Raw genomic sequence first — 18091 nt, 5'->3', positions numbered from 1 at the left:
GAGAATTCTTACTAGAGATATAAGGCCACAATCAATTAGGCTGCGAAACGTTGGAATTGGCGATGACGTCATTTTCGCATGTTTGAATTATCCCCATGTTTTACATGGCGAAAAAAAGTGCAGAAAAATTATTTTAAATTTGGTGTAAAAAAAAATAAAAAAATGGGGTACAAGTTTTTAAATAACAAAATTAATTCAGGGGGGGTTCCCAAGTATGCGGAAGGTGTTTAAAAGAATTCGGGTGGTAGTAGCAGGTGCATTTTTGAAGAATTTTCTAAATGGACTTTAGGGACTTAAAAATATGCTTGCACCCATTTTCATGTACCCAAAATTTGATGGGCATAGTTATTTTTTGCCCAAAAAAACCCTAAGTGCTATTCTTCATCACTTTTTCAAAGTCGGGAAAAAACACCTGCCGCGGCTATTTAAAAACCCTAATTACCTTCTACAGGGAAAAACGGGGGTACCCACAGTGATCCTCCATGTCAGGACATCATTAGGGGGGTCCTAGGATGAATTTCCAAAAATTCCCTATTTTTCCCCCGAAACTTACCTTTCCGCCAGGTCCCGTTTTCGCTGCTTTCTAATGAAATACGGGGATAAAGCAGGCGTGCGCCTGATACTTTATCCCCATAAAACCTCCGATGTGAAGCGAAAAGTCCAGCAAGGACAAGTATTAAAAAAGGGATTAAAATGTCCCCCGACAAGTCAAATTGACCCTTTTGAATTTTTTATTGATCTTAATAAATTTATTTGTAAATTAACAGTAAAGAAATACTTTTTAAGTAAGGAAAAAATTGAGGACCCTATTGAAGAGATAGATGTACCTTCTGGTTCTAAGTTCAGACCTAAATCCACATTTTATCCTACTTATTGAAAGGTAGTTTTATTGATTGTTTTAGTAGATTAGTAAATGGTGAAGTTACCAAAATTTTAAAAAGGATAATAAAATGAGAAAATATAACCTAATTAAAAAAGAATATATGGCCTTGAAATCTCTGAGAGAAGACAATGACTTGGTCATAAAACCTGCAGATAAGGGAGGAGGTGTGGTCCTTATGGATAAAGATATTTACATGGCAGAGATTTTTAAACAAAGAACGTGGAGACTAAAATGTGATCCCACTACAAGAATTATTAAGAATCTTGAAGAACTTATTGGAGATGCATTAACAAAAGGTGTAATAAGTAAATCGGAATTTGATTTTATTAATATACAGTTCCCTACTGTACCTACAATCTACATTCTGCCTAAGATTCATAAGGACCCACTGCACCCACCAGGTAGACCTATCATTGCAGGTACAAATAGCATCACATCAAACCTGTCAGCTGTGATTGAATTTTATCTCCAGCCTCTGGTCAAACAAACAAAAGCTTTCTTAAAATATACCGGTGATGTTTTAAATCTACTAGAAACAATCGAATGGCAAAATGACTATTTTTTAGTGAGTGCAGATGTATCCACCTTATATACCATTATTGATACAGAAATGGGTATAAAAACTGTATCCCACTTTTTAGATATATCAGATCTCTCTTTGGATATTAAGGATTTAATCTTAAAGAGTATATTATTTTAAAAAATAATTACTTTTATTTTAATGGATCCTATTTTATTCAGACTGTTGGTATTTCCATAGGGACCAGGTTCGCCCCAAGCTATGCCAACCTCTACATGGCATACTGGGAGGATCTTACCATTTGGCATAATGATGAGCAGGGAAAAGGGCCTGGTCACATGGAAATGTTTTATTGATGATGTACTATTTATTTGGAAGGGTTCAGGAGATGAACTTCAAACATTCCGTGAATCTTTAAACTCCAATGATTTTAATATTAAGTTTACATTCTCTATTAGCCAAACTGATCTCACCTTTTTAGATTTATGTTTATATATAAAAGAGGGTGATCTGCCTACTAAAACCCATAGAAAAAGTACAGACTCCAACAGCTATATTGACATTATTAGTTAACATCATAAAAATTGGCTAGATGTAATCCCTATGGGCAGTTTCTACGAGTTAAATGTAATTGTACACATAAAGATGTATGTGAAGAACAATTAATGGAAATGGGTAGCAGATTTTTAGATAAAGGTTATGATATTGATAAAATAAGTTTGTGAGAGTGTAAAACAAGTAGAGAGAAAAACCTTATTAAAGTGGAAAAAGAAAGATGAAATTGAGAAAGATCATAAGTGGTCTTTTATAAGTAATTTTAATTCAAATTTTAAAAAGATTTAATTTGTTTTTAAAAAACATTGGAGGATTTTAAAGGAGGATCCTAAAACATTATTTATATATAGGCGAGCACCCTATCTGACAAGCTGGTACATAGTGCTATTGAAGAAAAACAGAGAACAAGTGCGAGAAGTCATGGGTTCCACAGATGTGGTTTATGTTGTATGTGTCGGACTGTAAAAGGTTAAAGTAAAATTAAAGAATTTCAGGTAAAGGGAGATATATCAAATAAAAGATTTTTTTACCTGCAATTCGAAAAATGTGATCTTTGCCCTAGAGTGTCAATGTGGCCTTGTTTACGTAGGCAAAACGAATAGAAATCTAAAGACATGTCTAGCAGAACATGTTTACAATATTAAAAAGAGTCTTGAGACACATACTGTATCCATGCATTGAAGAACAGAGATTTGAAGGTCAGATTATCCAAAACAGAAATGCAATGGATTTATAGACTAGGGCAGTGGTCAGGGAACAGGGGTAAATTATCCCACATAGGGTAAAAATGAACTACAGGAGCATAACTGGGGTAAAAATGAACTACTACAGGGGCATAACTATGGGGGATTATATGTGGGCACTACTACAGGGGCATAACTATGGGGGCACTACTACAGGGGCATTATATGGGGGGGCACTACTACAGGGGCATTATATGGGGGCCCTACTGTATGTTTTCCTTCCTTTCAAATCAAGGGGGTAACGTCTGCGTATCTAAATATATTTTGGGGTAAAAGGTAAAAAAGTTCCCTGACCCCTAGACTAGGGACTCTGACCCCTAATGCTTTTAACGGGGAATTTAAATTTATAGTTTTTTATTTTTATATATTATTTATTCTGGTTACTCTATAGCCTATTCCTTTAAACTGCCGTTTGATGTTTTATATTTCTATTTAAACTCTAATCTGCTTTTTTAACATTTTAAATATTATTCATATTAACCATATCTTGTTTGTTTATTTATTTCATATTTAATACCAATGGACTTTAATAGACTTGGATCGATTAATTATGGTCTATGAAGGGACCAAGGAACGCTCATAATAAAGTTGAACTGAAGTGTTAAATACACATTTCTGATGGAAATTATAATGGAGCTGTTTGAACTGCTGTTCCGGTATCTGGATGGATGGAAGGCAAGGTGGAACACAGAGTCCATTGCCGGTATCGAAGGAGCGCATGATGAACTACTTCCGGTCGTGTTCAGATGACGTCACTTCCGCCCGCGACACGTGCCGGGAAGCAGCGCACGTTGTGAGGATTGATTGGGGAGGAGTGTGTCAATTAGTGTAGGTATTTCTGTTTGTGATTGAAGCTGAGTCACCATGCTTTCGAGGAAGAACATTAAGTCCAAAAAGCTTTAAGCGTGGTGACTGACTGTTTATGGGGAACTGCTGCCATCATCTGTGACTGTTGCCCTAAGGAGGAGAGAGGATCCTGGGACTCTGAGCCTCAAAACCCTATTCTATCTGGGAGAGTAACTGATTTATGAGAGGAGAACCATATATATACACCCTTTGTGGTTATATGCTTTATTAAACTTTTTAAATGTGAGTGCGATGTCAAAACAAAAGTTGTTACATTTTTTGGCTATATTGCACTATGTTTTGATGTTTTTCTCTTCTATATCTGAGCTATTGAGGAACTGTTTGGAGAAGTGGAATTTCCCTTTGTATATGGAGGAAATCTTACGTCATTAAAAATCATTGGAAACTATATCATCTAGTTACAAAGACAAGTTTTTAAATGTAAGGACTGGTTTATTTATTGTATGTGTTTTTGCAACATCTGAGAGGAAGTTATATCAGTATAATCTATACCCCACTGTCATGAAGTGACATTGTCCCCTAGTGGATGAAGAAGTCATCCCCCATGATGTGGGTATGACAGCTGCAAGACGTTTTCTTATGAGTCATCGATTATATGTGGGTCCAGATTTGGATCTATGTATGGAATGATTACATATGATCATATGATACTAACCAATATGATGGGAGGCTCTTTTTACAATGTGTTGGCTGTGCGATGGGGTCCAGTGTGGCCCCATCGTACGCCAACATGTTCATGTTCGAGGTAGAGCAGGATGTATTTTTCTCTGACAGTAATATTGCCAACAAGATCATCTTGTATTACTGCTATATAGACGATCTTTTAGTACTATGGAAAGGAAGTAAGGAGTCCATTATTTCAGTTATTGACCATCATAATTCTAGGACACATCCCATTAAATTTACATACAACATTGATAAAGAATCAATTACGTTATTAGACATTGAGATCAGTCTGATAGATGGTAAAATAGAAACCTCAGTCTTTGCTAAACCAACAGACCGCAACAATTTACTACATATGACCAGCTTCCACCCTATACCACTTAAAAGGGGATTACCTTACTCCCAAATGCTTCGTATAAAACGTATTACATCTGACCCCATTATAGCTGGACAGCAAATTGATGACCTTACTGATACATTTTTGATAAGAGGTTATAAATTGAGCTTAATCCGTCAAGCAAAAGCTAAAGTCATGAGATTAGATAGAGAATCTCTCCTTGGTAGGTAGATAGATACACAAGAAACCAATGATCCCATGGGTAACTGAGTATAGCCCGGCAAGCAGCCACATCAATAAAATAGCTAAAAAATTATGGACGATTATACAGACTGATAAGGAGTTAAACCTTCAGGATTCGAGATTGATGCCATGCTATACCCGCAATCGTAACCTAAGGGATATATTGGTGAAAAGCAATATTACTAAAAGAGGCAATAGCAATACTAATGTATTAAGTGCGCATGCACGACCTGTAGATATTTATTATCAGGTGATACATGTTAACTCTTTTTCTTCGAGGTCCATAGGGTCCACAGGAACTACCTTGGGGTATGTGGTATCCAGGCACCAAACTTTAAAGCTTTAGCTCCCAGAATGCACTGGTCCTCCTCCATATATACCCGGCCCCAGCCAGAGGCATTCAGTTTGTAAACAAGCCTAAATGGCAGGAGAAGGAAAGTGAAGAAGAAAGTACAAAATACACTAGAAACACTCACAAAGATGAGGGAACCAGTGACAAGAAGGAACAGATCCCAACTGAGGCCAGGTGCATCAGGGTGGATGCTCTGTGGACCCTATGGACTTCCTACCATAACTCTTATTTTCTTCTTCAGGGTCTATAGGGTCCACAGGAACTACCTTAGGGATATCCTAAAGCAGTTCCCTTAAGGGTGGAGACGCTCCTGAGTAGAGAGAAGAATCCACCGCCCAAAGGAAGCATCCTGGGAGGCAAAAGTATCAAATGCATAACATTTGATTAAAGAGTTGACAGAAGACCAGATGGCCGCCTTGCACAACTGTTCCACAGAGGTGCCATGTCTAAACGCCCACGATGGTCCCACAGACCAAGTTGAATGTGCTGTCACCGTGCTAGGAAAAGGGAGATCAGCCTGTGTATAAACCTGTGAAATAGTCATACGCAGCCAGCGAGCCAGAGTCTGCTTGTTAGATGGCCAGCCCCGCTTGTGAAAACCATATAACCCAAAAAGCGCATCTGATTTCCTGATGGAGTTGGTACGATCCACTTAGAAACGAAGGGCTCAAACCACATCCAGGGAAGCTTCACCTGCAGAAGGGTCTGTAGACTGAAAGGCCAGGACTACAATGTCTTCATTCATATGAAAATGGGATAACACCTTTGTAAGGTACCCTGCCCGTGTAAGGAGGACATGAAAGCGCTGCCAAATCAGACACTCTGCGAGCTCAGGAATCTAGCAAGAAGAAAAAGTGTCTTTGCTGTCAAGCATTTGAGGTCCACTGTGCCCAAGGGCTCAAAGGGAGGAGCATGCAGCACCCTGAGAACAAAGGATAAATCCCATGGTGCCACCGGAGGGATAAACGGAGGTTGAAGGCAGAGAACACCATGCAAAAATTTTCTAACATCTGGCAGAGGAGCAATTCTGCGCTAGAACCAAACTGACAAAGCAGAAACATGAACTCTCAGAGTAGCCAGGCCGAGACCGAGGTCTTGTCCAGCCTGGAGAAAAGCAAGAACTCAGGAGACCCTGAAAACTTTAGGGTCGTACTTTCTATGGGAACACCACTGAAAAAAAGAATGCTAACTTCTATAATAGATGCGGGCAGAGGAAGGCTTTCTTGCCTCAAGCATCGTTTGAATCACAGAAGTATAAACACCCTTGGCCTTTAAGATGGAAGACTCAGAGCCACGCCATCAAAGCCAGACGAGGTTGTTCCGGATGTAGACAGGGACCCGTCCATACCAAATCCAGCCGAAGAGGAAGTGGATTGTCTATGGATAGACAGGTCAGATCGGTGAAAAAATGTCACCTGGGCCAAGCCGAGGCCATTAGTATCATCCTGCCGCCCTCTTGCTTGAATTTTCTGAGGAGCCTTGGTAGGAGGGAGATTGGACGGTACAGGTACGGCAACCTGAAATCCCACCTCATCGCCAGAGCGTCCACGAAGGCAGCTGAGGGGTCCCTTGTTCTGGACCCATACCTGGGGACCTTGTGGTGTAACATGATGCCATGAGGTCTACATCAGGTAGTCCCCACCTGTTCACCAGGAGCTGAAAGACATCTGGATGGAGAGCCCATTCTCCGGTGTGTAAATCCTGACGACTTCGGGAAGTGCGCTTCCCAGTTGAGAACTCCTGGGATGAATTTTGCCAAGATTGCCGGAAGATGGCATTCTGCCCACACCAGAATGTTCGCCACTTCCCTCGTGGCTGCCGGACTTTGTGTGCCTCCCTGATGGTTGATGTAGGCCACTATGGTCGCGTTGTCGGACTGAATCTGGACCGGCCTGCCCTGAAGGAGGTCTTGTGCCAGAATGAGTGCACAAAGCTCCAAATTGTTTATTGGCAGGTGACCTTCCCGAGCAGTCCATCTTCCCTGAAAGGTGTGATGACCTGTCAACGTGCCCCATCCTTGAAGACTTGCATCCGTGTTGAGGAGAACCCAATTAGGGATCCATAATGGGCAACCCTTGTTAAGAAGGGTTATCTGTAGCCACCGTGAAAGGGAGAGCCGAACCTCTGGCGAGATGAGGATCGTTTGAGACCTTATCAGATGATACTGACCGTCCCTCTGAGACAGAATTCATTGCTGCAGTGGCCTGGAATGGAACTGGGCATATGCCACCATGTCGAAGGTGGATACCATGGACCCCAGGACCTGCATTGCTGAGTGAATCGATACTCTTCGATTGCAGAGCAATCTGCACACCCGCAATTGAAAAACCAAAATCTTGTCCCCTAGTAGAAAGACCTTTTGAGCCAGAGAATCAAGAAGCGCCCCCAGATGTACCATCTGTTGAGTTGGAGAAAGAGAAGACCTTTTCCAATTGACTATCCAGCCGTGCTCTTGTAGACAGGCAATGGTTAGCTGGAGATGATGTTGTAACATCTCCGGAGACTGTGCCAATATCAGGAGGTCGTCCAAGTATGGCAGTATCCCAACTCCTTGTCATCTGAGATGAGCCATCATGGCTGCCATTATCTTGGTAAACACCCGAGGGGCTGTGGACAGACCAAAGGGCAGAGTCTGAAACTGGTAATGTTGCTGATGAATAGCAAATCTCAGAAACTTTTGGTGAGAATAGGTATATGCAGATATGCATCCTGTATGTCCAGGGAAGCCATGAAATCTCCAGGCTCCATTGCCAGCATAATTGACCGTAGGGCGGTGAGACCCATTTGGATTCTGAATCAAAAATAAATTTGAATAATAACACTTTCCCTGTTGGGCCAGAGGACGGGGATTATTACCTTGCAACCAACAGGGCACAAATAGCCTCTTGAAGGGCCAGGGCCTTGACCGGGTCTGATGGAGGAGTTGTACAAAAAAAACTTCTGAGGGGGATGCCTCCTAAACATGAGGGCATATCCTTGAAAGACCACTTCTCCAACCCAAGCATCTATTGTCTGATGCCAGATGTAGGAAAACTGGAGAAGTCGGCCTCCCACCCATCAGGCAGATGGCTTACCGTCCGGCTTGGAAGGCGGACATCTGGACGATCATGATTTCTTGGTCTGCAGTCTGGCCTTCCTGTGGGAATTATCTTGTCTGGAAAGGGACTGTCCCTTTGCCCGTCCTTGCGGGCGAAAGGTCCGAAACGAAGACTGCCTATATTCAGAGGTAGTCTCAAATGGCAATCCTGCAGATTTTGCTGCTGCCAAAGTAGTCACGTTATTATCCAATTCTGGACCAAACAACAATTTTCCAGCAAAAGGCAGAGATTTAAGGGCTCTCTTAGATCCTGTATCTGCCTTCCAGAACCTTAACCAAAGGGTTCTACGAGCCACAACCGAAGTTGCCGATACTCTAGAAGCCAGAAGTCCTGCGTCAATTACCGCTTCTCCCACATAAGCAGCCACTTCCTAAATTTGGGAGATAGGACAGTTGTTCTCTGGTAGCCTATGGCATACTGTCTTCCAGAGCTTTTGCCCATTCCTCCATCGCCTTGGCTACCCAGGCTACGGCCATAGCCAAACGGGTAATAGCTCCAGACAATGAAAAAACTGATTTCAAACATGTTTCAAGTTTCCTATCTGTAACATCCTTAAGTGAGGATGCAGATGAAATAGTTAATGTAGAGCTCGTGATCAATCTTGTCACATGAGCAACAACAGCCAGAGGAACTTTCCACTTGGCACATTCACCAGGTGAACACAGGTACAAAGACGTTAACTTTCTTGTAGCATGAAAACGTCTATCAGCAGTGCTCCATGCTTCAGCCATAAGGCCCGTAAACTGCTCAGATTGAGGAAAGTAATCCTTTGCCACTTTCTGACACCTAAAGACCAGAGTCTTAGATTTAGGCGGGACCTCCTCTTCCTCTATACTAAGGATGGATCTAACTGTTCTCAAAAGAGAAGGAACATCCACAGAGGATTGGTGGTCTTCCCCAGCCGAGAAAGACTTGGAAGAGGAACCATGTGGACATCATCTCACGATGAGTTAGAATCCCCAGGCTGCGCCTGATGGGATACTCTCTTATGCCTATGCTTATCAGTAACTGGTCTATTTGCTTGCACTACTTGCTGAGCAGCGGTAGATGGTTGAACCATACTCTGATTTTAGTGAGCATAGGCCTCCACCCAGAAAAAATGCATAGGGGGCATATACATAGCAGGATGTAACTGCTGCAGGAACCCCATAGTGGAAAGCAGTACCTTAGCTGTTGCACGGTCCACTAAATGCGCCATAACCTGAGACCAAGAGGACCCCCAGGATGGCTCTTGTACAGGAGCTGGTGCACTGGATTGGTGAGGTAGCTACCTCCTATGACAGGAAGCGCACAAACCATCCAGTAAGAAATCCTGAGCCAACAGGCCTGCTAAACAGGATTTACATGATACCAGCACAGGAGCTTAAGCCTCCTGATTATCCTTAACTTTTGACATATCAATGTATAAAAGGTATAAGGTACAAGGTATAAATTCAATGTGACAGTCTTCACACGTACCAGTTTTTGTGAAGTACTCAGAAAACCCCACACACCCTGTTCCAGAGGGATGAGGAGAAAAACAGTGATAGTTAGAACTGACAGTCAGAAATAAGAGGCAGTATCAAACAGCAGCTAGCATAAGTCACATACAATACATATTGCAATGAGCTCTGAATCAACTGACCAACACCCAAGGCTTGGTGGTTTTGTAGGATGTAGAGCACTATATACCTGACCCAGGGGAGAGGTATACAGGGAGACACCCAAACCTTCTGAGAACAACAGCTTCAGCAGAGCACCGATGGTGGAATGTGAGCGTCTCATATATATGAGGCGGGTAGGAGGAGCAACCCAGATGCGGGAATACTTTACGTAGAGTCTGCGTCTGGGTAGGGCTGGCCGGGGGGGGGGGAGCCTACCTCCCCTAAAAGCTGCATCAACCTATCGGGTATGCTGGCCTCATGGCAGTAGATGCATCTACTGCCGATCCCCGGCGTCAGACAAGGTCCCAGTGGTCTAGTAAGGAACGCGGGGGAGCGGCTGGGCTTTCAGTGCAGTGGTTTCCAGTGCGTCTCTAGCACCGGAAGCAAGGACTGCCGCACGCGATTCCCCGTAAATGAGGAATTGCCTTACTGGACATCTCTGTGCGTCCGATTGCAGTCCGGGCCTCCAGCATCGCTGCTAGCTAAGCTCCGCTGTGACCCACTGAAATCACCAGAGATGTTACTGGTGTTGCGGCATCATCGGAGGTAGGAGTCGTCGCAGTGCATGTGTCTTATTAGGATGCTCAGCACTGCTAACAGAGTAAAACAATAACTAAAACAAATCATAAAATGAAAGCTTGGGACTGCCAGAGCAAAAGGTGTACAAAAGGTGCGTCTGAACTCCTGCTGAGCACCAAACAAAAAACTGAATGCCTGTGGCTGGGGTGGGGTATATATGGCGGAGGACCAGTGCATTCGGGGAGCTAAAGCTTTGACTGTTTGGTGCCTGTGGACCCTGAAGAAGAAATAAAATATAGCTTCACATGCAGTACCAAATATGTAGTCTACCAAATCATATGCCCGTGTGGCTTATCATATATCGGGAAGACCGAGCGTGCCTTCAAGGAGAGGATGGCCGCACATTGGTCCGCAATAAGAACGGCCATGAGTGGTGGCTCTTGTGATCAGCCAATGGCTAAGCATTTTTGCCAAAACTCACACCCTCTAGCTTCATTACACTATCGTATGATAGATCATATACCCAGCTCTATCAGAAGTGGCAACCGACCATTGAAACTGATGCAAGGGTAAACCGAATGGATATATAGATTGGAGACACTAGCCCCTAGGGGAGTCAATGAATACCTGGGCTTAAATAGTTTCCTGTAAATGTACTCAGTCCTATCTTTATCTCATTAGCATCATTACACTACTACAGTTCCTGTGATTTAGGTTAGCCAAGGTCACTTGACAACCATATACCGCAGCGTTGTAACTGTGTCTTAGTGCTTGTCATATTATGTGACCATTCTTATGTGATGTATATTGCTGTTTACTTGCTAAGTGATAACCCATAGTTCAATATGGGTACAATAAAGTATTATGCTGATATACTGGCATATAACAAATGCCATTAATATTTATAGTTGCTGCAATATGATTATTGTTTAGTGTTGTCATGGTGATGGGGGGCACGTAGATGACGCTCCGATCGGACTGGTCCCATCGTGATGACGTCACTTACATAGCGCCATCGGCTGGGTGGGAGGTCCCATATCCTGAAGACTACGTCCACATGGTGCTTATGTAAGGTAAGATATTGTTATATTTATTAGACCTGATGAAAGTGCCAGATTAATAAAAAGGGCACTAAAACGTCGTCACCTACAATGATGATTCTGTGATCATTTTGAGCCAGGAGTGCCGCATCGACCGGTGGAGTATGCTATTGATTTTTGTACGGGCACGCGGCCCATGAATGCTTTGTAGGAAGAGCCGGACACATATGTATATATATATATATATATATATATATATATATATATATATATATATATATATATATAAACACATTTTGTGTTTGTGTGTGTATATACACTATATAAATATATATATATATATTTATTTCTGAGAATGGTTGCTGGTAGTGTAACTACCATGGCATCATCATGTATTCTTCTTATACAGAGATGTGTTCCCCACATTTTCGCTCAACCCTGATCAGCATGTGAACATTCCAGAACAAACATTAATTGATTTGTGTGTGGGTGCAAAATTACCACTTGTCCCAATTTGTTTTAAACTGCCTAATGGGCCTCCACAGCTATAAGATGTAAGGGCTCTTTTAGTAAATAATCTACTGTTTAAGCACAGTGGTGGAGATTAATCAAACCTTCTAAAAAGGACAAGTGAAGCTATTGTTCATAGCAACCAATTAGATTGAAGATATGAAATTACAGAATATACTAGATAATTGACAGCTAGCATCTGAATAGGCAAAAATTTCACTTTATCCTCTTTAGAAGGTTTGCTAAATCTCCCCCTGTGCATTTGAGACTGATTTGTAATGACATCATGAAATATACAGGCTGCATGAACACCATGTACTTCTCACCAACGAGCTGGAGGATCAAACTGCAAGTTTGACAGTGGTTCATCAAGTGGAAGAAGGATGTGTACATCCCCCAAGGATGAAATGTTCTGTTTGTACTCCAGGATAAACTCTGTGGAGGTGGGACTGCAGTTCCAAGAGGATGACAGTTGCAAGGGAGTGGCATCAATGCCAGGCTTAAAGACCTTGGGAAAAAGGAGAATTAGAGTGACCATCTAAATTGAGAAGTCCATGATATAACAATAGAGGAATACAGAAATTTTAGTGGAAACGTTTAGGGTTAACACCGTACTAGTTCACAGAGGAAGACGTTTGAAAAACCTTTCTATTTAAACATGGTCAGCAGTAAATTGTTCTTGCACCTGGTACTTGAGTAGAACGACATTGTAGTAAGGAGCTGGATGCTGTTCCGCCAGGTTCTGCAAGTGACAAGTCAGCCGTGGCATGTTTAGCCAAAAGTCTTTGCAGCTGGGGTCACTCTGAGATAAGTCACTGTGGAAAGGTATAGTTTGTTCACAGGAGCAGTAATAAGAGTTATGATGATTTATTCTTATATTTTAACATTTCAAAAACAGAATTAAAAGAGATGTATGAAATATCTTCCTCAGTTTACCTGTACAGGAGGTCACAATTAGGAATGAAATGCTCTACATCAGAGGTGTGGACCAGCCGAAAGCTTAGTACAGGTGGTGGGGTAGATCCGCCAAACACACGGAGTATGCCACCTGGAAAGGACATTGTGAGCTCTCCTGAGACACGTACTCCTGAGCTGGAGATTAGAAACATAAGGGTTATTGTTGCAGTAAAGATTGAAGATCCAGATAAGGGGTTGTAAAGACCAATAACTGCTCATTATAAACATCATCCTGTAACAGGCAAGCTGGTCACTTCCCCAGTGCATACTGTAAATTCACAGAACACAAAAGAAAGTTCAGCATAATTAAATAAAATTTTTTATAAAACTTCAGAAAACTGTTTTACTCATTGTCTAGATTTCTGACTCCATTTGCTTCTTTTGAAATAGCATGAGTTTTTATTTTATTTTAAATTACGCTAATGTCACTGTGATGTTGTACTGTTAGATGGCTAACACAGTTTAAGCCAAACATGAGCACAGTACAGATTTGAGTGTGGCCAATGCAATGCTCAATCCAATCTCGCCGCCATGTGTGTTCCACATTTGACAGTGATCCCATGTGTAGCCAGCTTTTTCATACCCATATTTACAATTGTGCATAATAAGAGCTTGGCGAATGCATTAGTCCATTCATAGCAGCATAATTGTATGTCTGCAGGCAAAACCCACTAAAAATGATTATTTGAAAAGGATGCCCCATGGCTGACTGCATCCCACAATTTATTATATTTCAACCACCTTGTTTTTTATATTTTGTACAATTAATAACAATGCTATTTACTACTATATGTCAAATAAAAGTAATAGTTTTCTAAATGTGAAAGACAAAGTTGTTAGAGCGGAAAAGTGAGTGCATGTTGAGCATGGAGCTATGTTGGCATGGGGTATTGGGGTATTTTTTGCATAGAATTGTATGTAATAGTTAGAAGGTAAGCAGGACGGCACTTCAAGTCTGATAACTGCATTTATCTATCCATCTATACATACACACATATGTCCTCGCACATCTTGGATGCAGTCGCACCAAACAGCCCCTATTGGTGCGCCAGGTCCCGTGAGACTCTGCTAGCACCAGGCGCCTTTTGCCGAAAATGTATCAATATGATGCGACTAGGACGCACCAGCAGACTGTGCTGATTCATTTGATATTTGACACTTGTATATCTGTGCGCGACTGAGTCTCTGAATCAGCATACACAACGGCCAAAGCTTTTTTCCACGCCAAGTTCAGTTTACAGAGTCAGTTGCACACAGATATACAAGTGTTGCACATCAACCAGCACAGTCTTCTGGTGCATTCTAGTCGCATCGCATTGAGATTTAGGCCCATATTCACTTAGCCGTGAAAAGTCGGAATCCGCGAAAAAGTATCAACTTTACGTAAGGCGGAAACTTATCTCCGTAATCAATTGCAAACACTTTTCGCTGTACGCGAAAACGCATTGCAATGTAATAGGCGAAAAAGATTCGCCTCTAAATAGGTGGAGAAAAAAGTGCAAAATCGCTATTTTGGGGTGCAAAGGTGGGGAAACCACTCAGCACCCTTGGGACAGCCCCCCAAAGGATAACTGCGTCAAAAAAACTCTAAATAAATGGAGGAACACCCCAAAAAAGCACTCTGAAAATGGGGGCGAAAAGTGCAAAGTGGGGGTACAAACTTAAAAACTAGTTAAATAGACTTTTGGGGGGTCTGTGAGTATGGGTGGGGTGTTTTTTGGATTGCAGGTGTATGATGAAGGTGCGTTTTTTAAATTTTTTTAAACTTTACTTTAGCGACATGCTTGCACCCATTTTGCACCCATTTTCAAGTATCCCAAATTTGACAGGACTACTTATTTTCTACTACTTATAAATAAAAATTGCTTAATGCTATTCTTCACCACTTGTGCAAAGACGCTAAATAGAAATAATTGACATCCCTTAAGTATCCCAAATACTTTTATTAGGGCTATTCGGGGGCATGTACATTGATCCCCAATGTTAGTGCATCTTTTTCCCCAATTCTATCAGCACTTTTTTCGCCTGTTTTGCATTCGCCTGGTTACGTTTTCGCGTATTTTGGAATTGAATAGGGCGAATCGTGGGTATACTCGCGATAAGTTTCCGCGGCTAAAATACGCAATGTAGGCTAAAAGTGCGGCATGCGAAACTTTATCGCGTACGTGAATCTAATTGAACACGGGCCTTAAATGCATTTGTGGCAAAAAAAAATAAAAAATACCTGATGCTAGCAGAGTTGCATAGGACCTGGTGGCTCACTTACGCCGCTGCGTAGCGTATGGAGGATAAATGTAGGAGGACATGTCACATACACGCACAGATAAGGGTCCGGATTCAATTAGCTGCAAAAATTACCATGTGAGGAAAAGTGCTAGTAGCCTCTGATTTTAACGCCCGCTATTCAATTATAAGCCCTTTTCCTAAAGCGGTAAATCCAACGCTAATGCGTGTTAACCCATAGATTCTGGGATTAGTGCCTGAGCTATGGGGTAACGTGTCTGCGGCACCCGCGATAAGGGCACTTACCGTGGATTTCTGCTTGAACCTCTTTCAGGCTAGAACAGAAATGCGCGTTAAGTGCAGCCTGCGGGCCTATCGCAGGCTACAATTGAATAGCACCTGCCACTGCATTAGCCCACAGTTAATAACCACGACTGATTGAATCCGGCCCATTGAGAGAGACAGAAAGAAAGAGAGATTTTTCTTTCGCTTGGCACCAAACTCACCCCTCTAGCTCCCCTTCATCAAATACAGCATGCACATATTCTGTGAAGGCAGCAGCCACGGGAAGAGACTCCTGAGATCCCAGAATAACAGGACTGGGTCCACGAGATAATCCTGAGGGAAGGCAAAAGGCTTTAAGTTAGACTACAATAGAACATATAGGACTCCATTAGGTAAACTAGGAAAAAATAAAGAAGTGAAGGTGAATAATGAAGAAAGTGTCCAATAAACCGGAAAAAAAAAAGAATGAAAACAAGAGATAAGCAGGGGTGTAACTATTATGGCTGGGCTATGGGTGAGTCAGTAATGTGGGCTAGCACAGGGGCATGGAATACTAATGTAAATGGAAGCCCAAAAGGGCCTTGACTGTGCATGTGCAAAAGAGCAGATTGGCAGACCCCCAAACCCACATGGGCTACCACAGCAATAATTACACCCTTGGGGTTAAGCAAATGTACACTAGGGACTAAGGGGGTCATTCAGACCCTCTCGCGAGCGCAGGAAGCTCGCAAGCGGGTCGATGTTGCCCCACTGTGCATGCGCACGACGGAGGGAGCTCCGTCGTGCGCATGCGCGAGACCCGGATAGCGACGGGCTCTCCGTCGCTCCGGGTCTCGCACCAAAGGGGGCGTGCTGTCGATGTTGATTGACAGCACGCCCCCTTTGGTGGGCGTGCCGGGGGCGTGGCTGCCAGGCGGAGGCGTTCCCATGGGAACGCCTACCGTCTGAAGCCGGCCCCACTGACATCACTAGTGATGTCAGTGGGAGTGATTTTGGCTCTGCCGCAGGGTCTTGACCATCGCGACGAACATCATGGACGCTCGCATAAGCTGTGGGTGGTCAACCACAGCTATGCGAGCGTCCAGGAGGACGCTCCGTTTTCATGGAGGAGGGCCCTGATTCAGAGCGAGCGCTCTGGTCAGAGCGTTCGGCTCTGAATCAGGCCCTAAAACTTGATATAACTAACAATTATAATAATAAAAAAGTAATAAATGGAGGAGTTGGGAAACAGATTAGAAAGAGACAAGGACAACAAAACAATCTACATATAATTAGAGAGAATATATTGTGAATTCAGTTTTCAAAACCCTCACCAACAGAGAGCCCAGCATTTAAGGATGTAGGGGAGAAGAAGCCACGGTCACTGGTAGTTGATGATGGTGGACCAGGAGTTAGCAAGGACAGATTGATAGAGGCTGCCTGGGAAACAATTTGTATATATGGTCAGTATAAATTTCCACTTTGGCTACATTAGAGCAATGTTTTTCCAAGATGTATATTGTTCTGTTCTCACCATGTTATTGCTTCTTTGTGCACGAGACGCTATACATGTAGCTTGTGTACGAGCGCACAGATTGGTATGAAACCCGGAAGTGGAGTCCAAGGAATCTGTGGGGCACAGGTTTAAAACTCTTATGAGACGCAAGACACTATACATCCAAACGTAACAATACTTTCCCAGATTCCTCAGATCTATGTATACAGCCATAAATGCCATCAGATCAGTTTTGATCCTATGTTATTGTTCACTACTAGATGGCAGGGCACTGGGGGGGGGAAAAAAAAAAAAAAAAAAAAGAACATGCTACTCTTCCATTTTGTTATTAAACCTTTGGTCCTGGTCGGTTTAAAATAAATCATGTTAATAAAAAATTAACAAAGTTGCCTTGGAGAGCAGAATTTAATTGTAAATATAACCCCCCCCCACTATTCTCTGAGATTTTCTGGAAAGTATTGCCCACCAACCAAGATTTGAGACATGCCTATTGTGCGCACCACTGCCAAGAGGGTTTCTCTAGACTGACCTTCCGACATCAAGGGCAACATCCTTCATTTAGGATGAATCTAAGATGTAGAAGGCAGGCTGCATTAGCACTGGCCTGGGTGCGCGATTTTGCTACAAACAATGACTTGAGTGCCAAGCCAGAGATGGCCTTTAGAACACCAGATATTTTCTTTTCAGCAGGGTAATTGACGGACATTGTATCTGGTAGCCAAGTCATAGCCCTATTAAATCGCTCCAAAACCAGCAAATCCACAGCTGTATAAGATTCCCACAACCCCTAAACGCTCTGGGAAAAAGTTTAAAAGGCTTCAAAGCACCAGATGCAAAAATACAAACTCTATATAAATGGATTTTTGGTTACTTACCGTTGAATCCTTTACTCTGAATCAGGCTGGTGGACACTGGACCATGGGATTGTCAGCTGGGCTGTAGCAGGCACTTAATGACTCTGTAGCTTTAACTCCTAGCTCCTCCCCCCTGCAATCCCATCATGCCAGTACTTCTTTAAAAGATACCGGAGAGGAGTAGCAGGAACCCCCTGAAACTGTTTAGAACAACTAAACCAGCACAGACGATGTAATGGTTAGCGTTACTGCCTCACAGCAATGAGGACATGGGTTCAAATCCCACCATGGCCCTAACTGT

At 42.6% G+C, this 18091-nt stretch overlaps 1 protein-coding gene across 2 annotated transcripts in view; it reads right to left on the bottom strand.

Moving 5' to 3' along the window:
* The window catches only part of FCHO1 (FCH and mu domain containing endocytic adaptor 1), a 195809-nt gene that overhangs the window by 62208 nt on the left and 115510 nt on the right, over positions 1-18091 (bottom strand). For both annotated transcript variants that reach the window (XM_088478463.1, XM_088478464.1), the window contains exons 22-27: positions 16955-17049; positions 16755-16860; positions 15663-15774; positions 12913-13068; positions 12662-12791; positions 12303-12484 (exon numbers count right to left, since the gene is read on the bottom strand). In XM_088478463.1, coding sequence (XP_088334589.1) covers positions 12303-12484; positions 12662-12791; positions 12913-13068; positions 15663-15774; positions 16755-16860; positions 16955-17049 — 781 coding nt within the window. The remainder of the gene's footprint in view (positions 1-12302; positions 12485-12661; positions 12792-12912; positions 13069-15662; positions 15775-16754; positions 16861-16954; positions 17050-18091) is intronic.

Source organism: Taudactylus pleione, unplaced genomic scaffold, assembly GCF_031769625.1.
Source record: "Taudactylus pleione unplaced genomic scaffold, aTauple2 ptg000214l, whole genome shotgun sequence".
In the NCBI taxonomy this organism is placed as follows: Eukaryota; Metazoa; Chordata; class Amphibia; order Anura; family Myobatrachidae; genus Taudactylus; species Taudactylus pleione.
Note: the sequence above shows the minus strand (reverse complement) of the source record. Positions and strands in the feature narration are given on the sequence as shown.